This window comes from Motacilla alba, chromosome 3 (assembly GCF_015832195.1).
Source record: "Motacilla alba alba isolate MOTALB_02 chromosome 3, Motacilla_alba_V1.0_pri, whole genome shotgun sequence".
Lineage (NCBI taxonomy): Eukaryota > Metazoa > Chordata > Aves > Passeriformes > Motacillidae > Motacilla > Motacilla alba.
The window spans coordinates 14,776,203-14,789,949 of NC_052018.1; the positions used below are offsets into that span (position 1 = coordinate 14,776,203).

Genomic DNA, 13,747 nt, shown 5'->3' on the forward strand with positions numbered 1-13,747 from the left:
AGTGTACAACAACTTTGTTACTTTGGTTTGGTTTTATTGTATCTTCTGTAAAAGTGTCATATAAATTAGGAATAGATAGTAAGTTTTCTGTCCCTCTGAAAGATGAGTATGATGTCCTGGTGCGTCACTCTTTTCTCCTTAATGTGTCTTGCAGGAACTGATATGTTCAAGGCTGAAATAATTCCTATATTTAGTGTTATTAAAACAACTACTGTGCCTTCTTGACTGACTTTTTGTTTGCTTATTTACACTGTCTTATGCTTCTTATTCTGATAGGAAGTTCTACAGCTTGATGTGTTACATCATAACAGTTAAGGTTACATGGAGTCAAGAGTAAAATTCCACCTTTTTTCTGTGCAGCAGTGGAAATATTATAGGTGTTGCAGAATGTTTGAGGTTGGCAAGGACCTCTTGATATTGTCTAGTCCAACACCCTGCTCACTGCAGGGTCTACCAAAGTAGGTTGCCCAGGGCCATGCCATGTCAGATTTTGAATATCTCCACTGGTGGAGACTCCACAGCCTCTGGGCAATTTGTTCTAGTACTTAACCACTCTCACAGGAAAAAAAGTGTGGTGTTCAAATAGAGTTTTGTATGTTATACCTTATGTCCATTGTCTCTTGTCCTGTCAAGGAGCAGTGCCTTTTCTTCTGTCCTTCCCATCAGGTACTTACAGACACTGATGAGCTCCCCTGCCCTGAGTCTTCTCCTCTCAGGTTGCAGAGTGACAGCTCTTTGAACCTTTTCTCCTTGGAGAAATGTTTTAGTGCCTTAATCTTACTGGCCCTTTGCTGGACTCACTCCAGTAGATCCCTCCCTTTGTTGGTTTGGGAGACCAGGAGTGAACACTTCACTCCAGGTGGGACCTCATCAGTGCAGAGTAGAGAGGAACCTGTTGTTCACCAGGACCTGTGGTGCTTCATTGCAAAGCTGCTCTCCTGCTTGTCAGGCCACAGCCTATACCTGGTACCTGGGGTTTTTCCTCTCCAGCAGCAGGACTTGGCTTTTCCCCTCACTGACCTTTGTGAAAACCTTCTCTGTCCGCGGGAAGTGCCAGTGCAGGGGTGCACTGCTGGAGACGGGCTCCGACTGGACTTTGTGCCCCTGATCAGTCTTCTGGGCCCAGTCTTTCAAGCAGCTTTTAATCATTTGTCTAACCCATACTCCATCAACGTGTCTGTGACACTTTCCAAGACACTTTCATTTGTTAGGAGGCAAAAATAAATTAATAAATAAAATCTCTTCATTTTGGAAATTTTCTTAACCGTTAATATGTTTTGTGGTGTAAACTGGTATTGCCACGGATGAAGTGGTCTTATTTTTGTATGAGCTTATTTAGGACAAAGTGGCATTCAAAACGTATTTAATAATCTTAGGTGTTGCCTTTGGATCTCTCCAGATATGTTATTAAAATGAATATAATAATTTTAGTAATATTTGCAATCAATTATACCTTCCCAGATATATTAATAAAAAATATAAAATCAGCAGGTTGTTAGCTATAGCCTCAGTTATTAAGAAGACCAAAAAGCTCTCTAGTTTTGTTGGCTGCCTGTTAATAAATATGATGTGGTCTCTGACTTAAATCTCTGTGGTCAAGGCTCAAAAACCTGAAAAAGCAGTCTCAGGATTTTGTTCTTAGGGCAATGAATAAAGCTGCCAGTTCAGGCTGAACACTGGAGCTGCTGACAATGAATGGTGTATGCTCTTAGTATCTGAAACTAATTTTTAGTTTTATTTGTCCCTATGTAACTGGAAAGATCTCCGTGTTTGAAGAGTAATTTCCTAAGTTTTTCCAGGTTGCAGAAAGGTGGAATTGACTAAAGTCTTGTAACAGGCATTTAAAATACTATTTTTAGTTACATTTTGGTGATCTCATCCCTTGCCATTTTAGGAGTCTCAATTGTTTTCTGCTGAGGCATTGATAATGGGTAGCAGAACGGCATGTAGAGTTCTGGCTCATCTTCTGTTGAGTCACTTAGAAAAGGTATTTTAGTGTTGTGAGCCTGAATTACATGGTGAATTGTCTTCTTAGATTTAGGTCATATCTTGCTTCCAAGAAAAATATCCAGAATGAGAAGGTAGAGAGACTTTGATCAAAGCAATAATATGGATATACAAATATGAAGTCTTTACAGTAAAAGTGTAACAGAAGTAAGAAAAATGGATTGACTTAACTCAGTATCTTAAATCAGTGTTTAATGAGTAAGATTATTTACTGATTAAGATTAAAACTACTACTCCAGTTTCAGTCCCAGTGCCACTAATCACTGGTAATATAGCTGTACTGTTTATAGAACTTGGAGCCAGTCAGTGTGTGTTGGCTCCTCTGCTGGTTTATAAACATACTTGAAAGCTTGTTTGATTTGCCTACTAGGAATGTAATGCGTGCTTGAATAATGTATAATCAGTCTCAGTGCAGAAATTTTAAGTTGTTAATTAAGATTTTAGAATTCAATTAACTTATTTTTTATTTTTTTTTCAGGATGGCTTGAATTCTTTGGTCCTTGATCTGGATTATCCAGCATTGAGGAAGAACAAGAACATTGATAATTTTTTAAATAGATGTAAGTTGCAAGTGGCTCTTAAACAATGACATTGTTGTGATCTCAATCATAAGAAGTGGAATGGTCAGAAATGCATTACTCATGGTTATTCTATTAATTTTTATAAATCTGAGCTTCAGAATGCTTTGGGGGACCATTTATTACACGGAGAAATTTCATTTAAGGGAGTTGTTATATTGTGAAAATATGTTGGAAAATACCAGATTTTTATTTTCCTAAATGCCTTTGGAAAAACCCTTTTATGTTATTTTCTTATGTTGCGTATGTGTAGCTACATAACTTGCTAAGTATATCCTAGTTACTATTCTTCAGGAATTCATTACACTGAAGTCAGCGTTGTTTATATAGCCGTATTTAATCTAACAGAGAAGTCTTCTGTGGGTTTTTAAAACGAAATTGTTGTACCTTAAAATCTCTTCGTTCATTTTTGAACCTTTGCATAAATGTTTGTGATTATCCCCAAATTAATTGTAGACAGGATCTTTGAGTTCATTAAGCATATGACTGTACATCAGAGTAAATGTATTTTGTGGTTTTGAAGTGTTTTCTATTATTGTATATAAGCAGAACATTTTTTCTTGTAAAAATAGCAGATTATTTTTTAATTTGCAGTGACTAAGCCTTCTTGGAATACCTATGCTTTGTAGTGAGCTTATTTTGATATATATATATATATATATATACATATATATATATATTTTAAAAAAACCTTTTCTGTTGCATATGTTGAGGTTAGGTTCTGCCGATGCAGTCTTATTAGCAACTCCTTTTAAATTCTTTACTGGTAAGAGCTGTATGTGTCTATCCTCTGTTGCCCTGGGACTCCTTGGAATATCCACTCAGATTCCTCATTTAATAGTGGCTGGTGTAGTAATTTGTGGCGAGTTCTTTGTTTGGTGATGGAACGCGTGGGTTTCGGGCTGTAAATCCCCCCGGCTAGCTTGGGATTTATGCCCGCACGGATCCTACATAGACGAAGTAAAGGACGAGAAGCGCTCTCTCTCCACGTGGTTCTGATGTCCTGTTTATTAGCTGGAAGGGGACATCTGCATCGTAGGGTTTCCAGGTGAAGGAGAGAGAGAATGCCCCAACTCAAGGGACATTTATACCCGCGGAATGGGAGGCGGGGACAGAAGGCCACACCAGTGGGGAGGGGCAAAGGGAGGGGCTTCAAGGGACAAGACCACAGGTACAAGACTTCAGGTGTATCTGAGGGATATGCCATCTGAGAAAAAAGGGGGGAAACATTTGTATAACATAACACCCAGTGCAGAACCGAATAACAACCTAGTGCATCACAACAGTTTGGAATTCAGTGCTTCTCCATGAGGTTTAGCAGAGCCCTGTAGATGCAAATAGAGCTTTTACAGTTGCCAGTAAAGTATCATTTGGAGAAATCACTTAACATACAGTAAATAAGAAAGAGCAGATTAGGACATAGAGGCATACCTTGTGTTATTTTCAGTTTGAGTTCAAAGGAGTTCAAGCAGATATTTATGAAAGAAAGGGTCTGTAATAGCATTTTAAGTATCTTTCTTATTTGCAACAGAGCACTGTATGTGTGAAGTGAGGGGAAACCCCTATGAAAATGACATAAATAACATTTATCAGCAAATTCTATGAGCTGGTCATATTTGCTTTTACATTACTATTTTTGCAAATTAACAAAATGAGAAGCCTCTCTCTGCTCAGAAGACCAGTGTCTTTTGACTATTAGAAATAGTAACTGTGGGAAAACAATTTAACCTCAGTAATAGGCTGGGATTTTGGTTATTTGATTGGTTGTTTTTTGTTTGTTTGCTTGTTTGTTTTCTGCAGCCCCTGAACATTCTGGCTGGCTGTCTCCCTTTTTTTGAAGGCTTTTGCTCCTTCTCCTCCTCTAGGTTCTCTGTCATTGTTGTAGTAAATATTTTTAAGTATCTTATGTGACCTGGAGGCTACCAGCAATGTCAGAAACATGAAAATATACTTTTGTTCATAATTTTATTATTGCCTTTTTATTGTTAAATCAGCTGACAGTATACTGTTGAACTAGCCAGATACTAGTTAAAAGAATTTTGAGATGTGTTACAAAAAAATTCACAGTAGCTAATAAAGAGTTTTTAAGGGTGCACTTGCATCCTTACCTGTTGAACTCTAAAGAAGCATGTGACACCTGACTATTTGGCCAACATATCAGCGCATCTTTCTTAAGAATCACGCAAGTAACTTCTCTCCTGTTTCTCTACTGACTGGGAGAGAATAAAAAAAAGTGCTGCATATCTTCTGTGATTTACACTTTGGGAAAAAATAAATTGTGAAATGAGAATTTTGTAAACATTGGAGGCTGGTAATATTTTGATATTGCAAAAGAAAGCATCAGTCCTGTCACAGTGATTAATTTCAAAGTCTTTTCCGACACAGGTGGTTGTATTGTTTGTTATATACCACACAGGGGAACTGAGCAGAATTAATGCAGAGAGTCAGGTTTCATTTTTTCTTTTTATTAAAACTAGTCAGGCAAAATAAAAGCAAAGACCAGTTTCTGATTTTCATTTCACTTCACTGATACTAGTGCTAGCACAAAATGAGCTGCTCAGATACAAGAAAAAACAGGACAACTGGGTTCCTATGGACATTGCCATTTTACGCAGTTTAAAATTGCTAAACCCATAGCTCAGGTCTTCTTGGAAACTGTTGTGAGGGTAGCTGCTATCACTGGAAAGAGTGTGGCACGTGCTTGTGAAGCCTCTTGCCACCTCGGGCTTGGAAGAAAAGTTGGGAACTTTTATCAAGAATTTATGGAACTGTAAGTTGTTGCCTTCTTAGGGTAAGGAACAGTGAGTTCTTGTCTCTTGTGATTTTTCTCAGCATCTGAAGAACTGCTGCAAATGCCCAGCTGAGAACTGCTGTCAAAAGGTTCTGACAAACTCTGATGAGCAGTCTGTGCCAGGGGCCTGGAACCTGCATCCCTCCCCAAGGCTTCCTGAGGCCAGCAGTGAGAGGTGGCAGGGCCTCCTGGGAGTTACACTGTGCTGCACAGTGAGGCAGCTAAAGCACCGAGTCACTGCGATTCTTCTCATCCACGTTACACAAGTCTGCAGAAATTATGGAGAACACTAAATAATCATCACACTTTCAGTCAATTTAATCACTTAATTCTTCCACAATAGCATTTGAGAGATAATTTTTTTTCCCACCACAATCCCAGGGATTTCCATACACCCTACTTCCAACCTATGTCAAGTTATTATTATTTGGGTTAATGTTTTATTAATAGGTATTTTAATTTAAAATAAATAGCTTGCATTTCAGCTGAGACATTAATTTATGTTTAGCTCAACTCATAATTGCAAGCTGAAACTCAAATGTTTCAACTGTTTCACAAAGGCAGTTTAGTAATTGTTCATACCATAGGAGTTTGGTGAATTCTGTTTCTGTGACCATTTCACCAAAGCAGCCTCTTCATTTATTTATTATGAAAGAAATTCTTTCATTTCCTGCTTTGCCTTATTATTCTGATTTCTTACCACCTTCTCTAAGGTACTGAACCAAAGTGTAGCCTGGGTTTGTTATAAGAGGCACATTAAATATCTGACATAATGCAACCATTCCTTTTCAGTCTTTTTGTTATTTTTCTGTTGCTTTAATCAGCTGTTGGGATTCTGATTTAAATTGCTCTGGTTTTTAGCGTATTCATGGAACAGAAAAGTGTAATGCCATATTTAATTCCCAAAACAATGAGAGGAATCTCATAGTCCTCTGAGAGCAAAAACTAATTTGCTTATTTTAGAAAAGGAAGCTGAGTTTTTCAGCATGGGCTTGGTGTAACAAATCTTTCTTGGTCTTTTCCTCTTCTGTCATCCAGGCAAAGACAATAGGTAGAGTAAATTCTTCCAAGTCAATTTTTCTGCCGCCTAAGATTTGCCAAGTTAAATCATGTCTTAGTGGCTTGTGCCTTTTTTGGTGGTCTCCCATTCAGATTCAACTTAGTCTGAAATAGTAAAATAACACGTTTAAGCACTAGTTGGAAACATTTAATAATTTATAATCATAAATAGAAGGGCATGAAAAATGGATTTTGAGTAAGTCCAAATAGCAGTACAGAGAGAGGTGCCATAAACAGGCCTTGTACAACCCAGAAGTCTTGACTCCCTGAATGGATCAGTGATTTTCTATGCATTATTTAGCATCACTCAAGAGTTGGAAACTTGTGTTGTTAAAATGATTTGCTGATGTTATGTAGGTTGGCAGACTTGTAGGGTGTAGTGACAGTGGATGTATTTACAGTAGAAGGGACTTCTAGCAGAGATGTGGCACCTGTGCACCAGTTTTTCTATAGACTCCCTGAATAAACTCCCTGAAAAGTTCCTTTGGCCATTTTCCTCTCCAAGCAGACACTGCTTACTTGGAAGATGTATCTGTTAAGATTAATTTCTTGCAAAATCAACAGTTCTGGTTCCTTCCCTTGCATTTTGTTATGTCATTTGAAGTTGCTGAACCCTGCCCAGCCATGTGGTTACCGACAGGAACCGGTGTCACCCAATGTGGTGCAAGTGCCTCCCACAGCTGCAGCTCTATGTGCTCTGGGCTTCCTGTCAGCAGCACTTGTGAAATGTCAGATGCCAACAAGAATCCTGGAAATACAGTGCACTGTAGAACTTCCACTGAGTTAAGGAGCTAATTGCTCCTCTGGTTTTCTCTTGGCTTCTCCAAGGCAGCTCCCTGCCAGGTCTTCGCAGTCACCTTAGCAGGCTGGGCTCCAGTTCTGTTCTTAATGATATTGTTCTGGTAGGAGTAGGGATGGGAGAGGTATCAAATAACCAACTTTCCCAAGCAGAGCATGGAAGCCACAGTGTGTAAGACAGAATGTCTTAGATGTATAAACAAGTTATAAGTCAGTGTCATTAACCACATTCCCTTTTGGGTACTTGGTAGATACAAAGCAATTCAGCCCTGCCATCAGGCTTATTTTCATTACATTAGGGATGTGTTCTCTGTAAGCCAGAGAGAGCTGCTGCTTTCTGTTTCCCTGTGTTCTGCTCTTTTCCATCTATGCAAGGGTACATACTTCTCATGTTCCCCTTTTATTTCTCTGAGGGAGGAAGCATTACCCTGTCTGGAGCTGTGCCTTCTAGTTCCTCCCGGTTCTGCATGGTCTCCAGCAGCTTCTTCTTCACACATCTTTGACCAGACACTATAGATGCACCCCTAATTACTTCAGTCTTTCTGTTGTGCTTTCTGTTTGGTTTTGTTCAGCTGTGGGATTGCAGCACTTCCTGGCTGTACTTCAGTTTAACTTCTAGCTGGATTTCTGCCTAGGGCAGCAACTTTTGACTTAACATACTCCATAGCAGCACTCATTGACTGACTGGGTCTGATCTGTGGGTAAAATTGCACTCCCTTGCAATTTTATTCCTCATATATACACTCCCCAGAACTGCTTGATACACATTATTTTTTCTTAAGAGAAAATAACCTGCATATGAACCTTTTTTTTTTTAATCTTAAAAGGCAGAAAAAATTGGGTTTTTCCTTCCTCTCTATCCCCCTTTACTGTCCTAGACAGGTATTTTTTCCATTTTCACGAGCATTTGCAACCTTCAGCCACATTCTTGCTGCCAGCTGTCAGTGACTGATCCAAACACTCTGCCCTTTCAGGAAGTGAAACTTCATTTGTGTAAAAGTTATAGTGCCATTTTCAAATAGTAAATCAAAAGCTGTCTTTAAAGACTCTTTGTATCTAACATTCCTGCTCCTTCCTGTGCTAACGAAGAAAACTGAATCATAGGTGATGGTATTCTCATGTTTTAGGACTTTTACTTAAATGTCACAATATTTCTATAAGATTCCATTGCATCCAGGAGCTGGGAAGTCCATCTAATGCCTTCCTTTAAACATAACGTTTTCTTCTGCTGGGCTTTGTGCTGTTGCAAATTCATGAGACATGTGCATACAGATACCAAAACTTTCAAACTCAATCTGTGTGAAATCTGAAAATTCAGACCACTATAAGAAGGCTGCTATTGGAAAGGTCTCCTGCACTCTGAGTTAGATCACGTTATGTGATACTGAACTAAATCTTATGATCCAGTATGTTGCAATTATGATGTGGCTTCAGGGTTGATCTAAGCTTGCCTTCTTGCACTCCAGTTTTTTGTTTCAGGTTAGTTCCATGCATTGATTATCTGTTCCATATCTGTAAGATTTTATGCCAAAATAGACAACCCATCTGTGTTACAGATACCTTTGCAACATTTGTATCCCTCTGTGGTATTATTATTAACTGAGATTATTAAATTTTAAAGGCGTTAGGAGGAGTGACCTCACTGCTCTCTAAACAGGGCTTCCCCTGTTTAGAGAGGAGAGGGAAGTGCTGAGCTTTGCTTCCAGGGATGCAGTGACAGGACATATGGGAATGGTCCAAAGCTGTACCAGGGGAGGTTTAGACAAGACATCATGAAGCGTTTCTTTACTCTGAGGGTGGTCAGACCCTGGAACAGGCTTCCTTGAGAGACAGTCAGTGTCCCAAGCTTGTCAGTGTTTAAGAGGCATTTAACAACCTTTAACTGTTGGTCAGCCCTGAAATAGTCAGACAATTGTCCAGTGGTGGTCACTGTGGGTCCCTTTGAACTGAAAGGGCTATAGTCTGTTCTGTTCTGTTCTGTTCTATTAATCTTTTAACAAAGCAAGTAGGATTTCTCTATTCTCAGCATTTCACAGGGATGATAAAACTAGTAACTCCTCAGTTGGTTGTTTCATATAGTTTTGGGTTTTCATTGCTTGTTTGCATTATTTAATGCTTGAAGAGTTTCACTGGAGCTGTAGTAACTTTGTTTATAGTTTCTACCTTATACAGAAGTATTCCTGTGAGTTTCTTCTCAGATATTGAGCTGCATAAAACTATACACTGTTTTTCAACATGTTTAGATCCCTGCTCATTTCACATATTTGAAAACATTGAAACATGTCAGAAACATCTAAAATAAACTCACATCATTCCTGTGTCTAATGAGATGTAACATTATACTCAAACATTCTCTGTCACTTGAAGTTTGCTGATACTCTTTCTCTACTGCTGCTTCCTGTGAATTTGAATTTATCTTCCTTGTAGTACCAGGGCTTGTAATCTGCAGTTCTGAACACATTCCCTTTGCAATCTGCAAAACTAATTCATACTATTAACAAAAATAATAAACTTGGTGTGGGTAAAGCACTGCTGCTTTCCTGTGCTTTTGGTCTAGGCTTTTATGATTCTGTATGGAAACAACATCACAATTCTCTCAACTCCTCTTCCTGTTGACACACTGCATTACTTTGGTCTTATAAGTATACTGAATGTAGCAGATTTGTTTACTTTTGGAGATTTTAATTGCCTCTGTCCTTACAACTTTACTAGCAGATCATTCTCTCATTGTAACATTAATCTCTCCCCTTCCCTGTCACATTCAGCCTTTTCCTTAGAAGAAACTTACAGTTGTGTTTTGTGTTCCACAGGTTAGGAAGGATCTCTGGAGGCCAGCTGGTCCAACTCTCTGCTTGAAGTGAAGCCAGTTTTGATGGTCTATCACATTGCTCAGATTCTTGTGCAGTTGAATTTTGAGAATTTCCAAAGGTGGAGTTTTTTAGCTCCACTTGACAGTCTGCACCTTTCCCCAGTTCTTACTATTCTTTTCCTACAAAATAGGATTTCTGGTATTTCATCTTGTCTGGTGACTCTTGCCTTTTCACTTTGTACACCTTAGAAATAAAACCTCATTTCAACTTCTGTTGAGGCCAACCATTTATCCATCCCTAACCTGAACAATTCCAGTTCTCTCAGCTTCTCTTGAGCATCATGTGAGCATCTTGGTGGTCTTCCATGAAGCTAGGGAATGTTTAGTATTTTTTGTGCACTGAGGACCCCAGAGTTAGTCATAATATTCCACATATGGTTCCACAAATGTCAGATAGGGGAGGAAATCTACTTCCCTCAACCTACTGGCTGTGCATTTACCAGCACATACTTGCACAGTCAGTGCGAAGGCTGGCTTCTCGTTCCTCTCTGCTTGGCTTGTTGTCCACCAGGGCTGTCAGATCCTCTTTCTCGTGGTGCCTTCTATCTGGTGAGTGCATCCTATTCTGTGGTGTGGTGCTGTTCCATCACAGCTACAGGACTCTGCACTTGCTGTTGTTGAACTGTGACCTTCCTGTCAACTTGTTACTCATCCTGTCTGGGTCATTCATAGAAGCCACCCTGCTCTCCAGTGTGTCAGCTTTGAACTTAAAACCACTGGCTGTGACTCCAGCAACTTTGCCACGCATGTGGTAATTCCTCTGTGCAGTCCATGTCAGCATGGTTTGGCTATAAAGATACTTTGAGATGTTGTGTTGGAAGTCATGCTATAGTCAAGGAAATGCACTGCTTTCCCTTTGTCCACCAAGACAGACATCTCATCATTGAAGGAAATCAGGATAGCCAGACACAGTTTGTCCTTTCTAGATCCATTCTGGATGTTCTTATCCTTCCATGTGCATCATGTGCTTGGAAGTGGATTCCTGAAGGATTTTTCTCCATTATCATCTTGGGCAGTGTGGTCAGGCTGCTGTCCCACCCTGTAGCCTCTTTGTTGTCCCTTTAGAATATGAATGTGGTGTTTGTGCTTTACCAGTCATCACCTTCCCAAGTTGCCATGACCTTTCAAAGGTGATAGTCTGTAATGATCTTGACTGGTATTTTCAGCACACTTACATGCATCCTGTATTGTCTCCAGACCTGGTAAATGCCAAATTTGCTTCACTGGAGCTGGGAAGCCTCTGAGCAGGGCTTGAGAGTGAAGTGAAACAAAAAAGGCATAGACTGCCTTGATCTTCTCCATGTCCCTGGTACTAGATCACCTCCCTCACTGAGTGCAGGGGGACCATATTTGCCTCAGTCTTTTATGGGCAGTGAATTTATAGAGTCTCTTGTATCCCTTCATAATCCTGGCTAGTTTCAGTTCCAGCCGAGCTTGGTTTTGCCAATTCCATCTCTTCTAGTTTGGGAGGTTCCTGCTAGATGACCCAACTCAGCTTCCATGTTCCAGACCTTTACCTTTTGTGATGAGTTGAGGCAGAGGTTGCCCATTTAGGCAAACTGGCTCTTTGCCATTCCTGCTTGATTTCTAACTAGAACAGCTCGATATCTGACTAGAACAGACTGTTCTTGTGCTATGAACATGTTATCTTTGAAGATCAGCCCACTCCTCTGCCCTTCACAGCAGCTTTTCACAGGATCCTGCCAGCGAGTTTTCTAAACGAGCCATAGTCTGTTCTCCTGAAGTCCAAGGTCTGCTATTTTCCTTCTTCAGGTCTGTTCGAGTCTTAAATTCCTCCATCTTAGAGTTGCTTCTGCCAAGTCTGCCACAGACTTTGTCTTCCTGAACCAGTTCATTCTTGTCTGTGAGTAATATATTAGAGTGCCTCCTTGTCGATTTCTGTTGCCCACCTACTTAGACATAAGGGTCACTGCTACTGAAATCCCTGTGTTGAGTTGTACAACACACAGAGATATTGATATGATCCATAAGTGAAGAACACATATCACTTCTTATGGCCAAATCTTGTACTTTAACACCTTTTGATTTCAGACAACTCTATGCAGGAGAGCTCTGTCTGGTGTGAGTTAGGTGGTTGTTTTGAGGGTTGTTAGTACTCAGTAAAATGCCTTATTGGCTTATTGTTTGTTTGGAAGAAGTATTCCTGATGGTCAGGCATCTCTTGGACTGCTTGTAACCTGCCAAGTTGCTCTTCATGACTATGTAGGAATAGTTGAGCTATTTACTAGATGTTCTTATCATTAACTCCCTTAGACCATGTCATCTTTAATGTCATACTGGATTAACTGTATTTCTCATCCTTTTCTCCCCTGCATTCAGATCTGAGATCCTCTTTAATGCCTTTCTAGAGATAAAATTCCATGGTATTTGACCCTAAACAGGATCTCGCAGTATAAACCTCTACCCCTCTCTAAATATAAGCATCCACAGCTTTTCATACGATTTCATGCTCTTCCCTGGTAGAGTTCTTGCTCCAGCCACCTGTTTTGCTTTGTTTTGTTGTTCCTCTAAGTGTGTGTAGGAGCTTGTCCTGCCTCCGATTACCTCCAGTATTATGGATTCCATTCACTGATTCCATTATCTTTTGTCCTCATAATAAGAATAGATTTAAAAAATGCATCTAGCTGGGAATGCATTCATAGCATGCTTCATTTACAAGATTAGAGTCTAGGACCTTGTGTGTTTTTAGAACTTGTCAGAGGTCAGAATTTCACTGTTTTCCCTTTTACAGATTCTCACAACTGCCGGTAAGACACATACTGACAGGCAGTGCTTATCTGCAGAATGCTGAACAGAGCATTGTAGACATCATTTTAAGAAGTGTAGAACTACACATGCAGTGAACATCAAAAAAGCAGTGTGAGATGGCCCCCAGTTACATACACACATGTAAACTTGAATCAGTGTTTTGTGTGGAATGGGTGAGTGGATGTGCCAGGTCTTTGTGTGATCTGCAGTTGTACATGAAGGTTACCAAGTCACATTCCTTGCCATGTGAGTGCTGCTGAACCCTCCAGGTGTGTATGAACAGGTTGCACCCGCAGTGCTTTTTGCGTACCATGTACTCCACCTTGGCATTATCAGTGGAGTGTCAGTGGATCCTGGGAGTGCAGTGGGTAGCAAGGAATGATTGAAAATTCCACATAGTTATCTCTGGCTCTCTTCATTACCAGAATCTTCCCATAAGCTTGTGAGTGATTATTAGAGGTGTGAAATGAGAGTCAGCAAAATATGAAAGATATTTCATTTGTTACAGCTAAAGGTAGACGGCTAATTGTTTCCAAAGATTAATGAAAGAGGGTATTAATAGTGACTACAGATTTCAAGAATTACCAAGAAGACTCTAATCATTTGAATAAAAATAGCTTATTTTTACTCTAAATGAATAGCTAAAATTGTATTCTACTAATGCATTATTATTGCAACTTCTATTTGATTTGTTTTAGATGAGAAGATTGTGGAAAAAATACGAGCTTTACAAATGAAAGCTGAAGACTATGATGTTGTTAAGGTGATTGGAAGAGGGGCTTTTGGAGAAGTGCAGCTGGTAAGAATGTAATGATTTAATGTTTAGACAGATTAACAGTTTTAGCCAAAACCTTCTTCAATCTTCATGTTTTATAT

At 39.6% G+C, this 13,747-nt stretch overlaps 1 protein-coding gene across 7 annotated transcripts in view; it reads left to right on the forward strand.

Moving 5' to 3' along the window:
• The window catches only part of ROCK2 (Rho associated coiled-coil containing protein kinase 2), a 104,597-nt gene that overhangs the window by 37,758 nt on the left and 53,092 nt on the right, over nt 1–13,747 (forward strand). For all 7 annotated transcript variants that reach the window (XM_038133742.1, XM_038133747.1, XM_038133741.1 and 4 more), the window contains exons 2-3: nt 2,486–2,567; nt 13,570–13,670. In XM_038133742.1, coding sequence (XP_037989670.1) covers nt 2,486–2,567; nt 13,570–13,670 — 183 coding nt within the window. The remainder of the gene's footprint in view (nt 1–2,485; nt 2,568–13,569; nt 13,671–13,747) is intronic.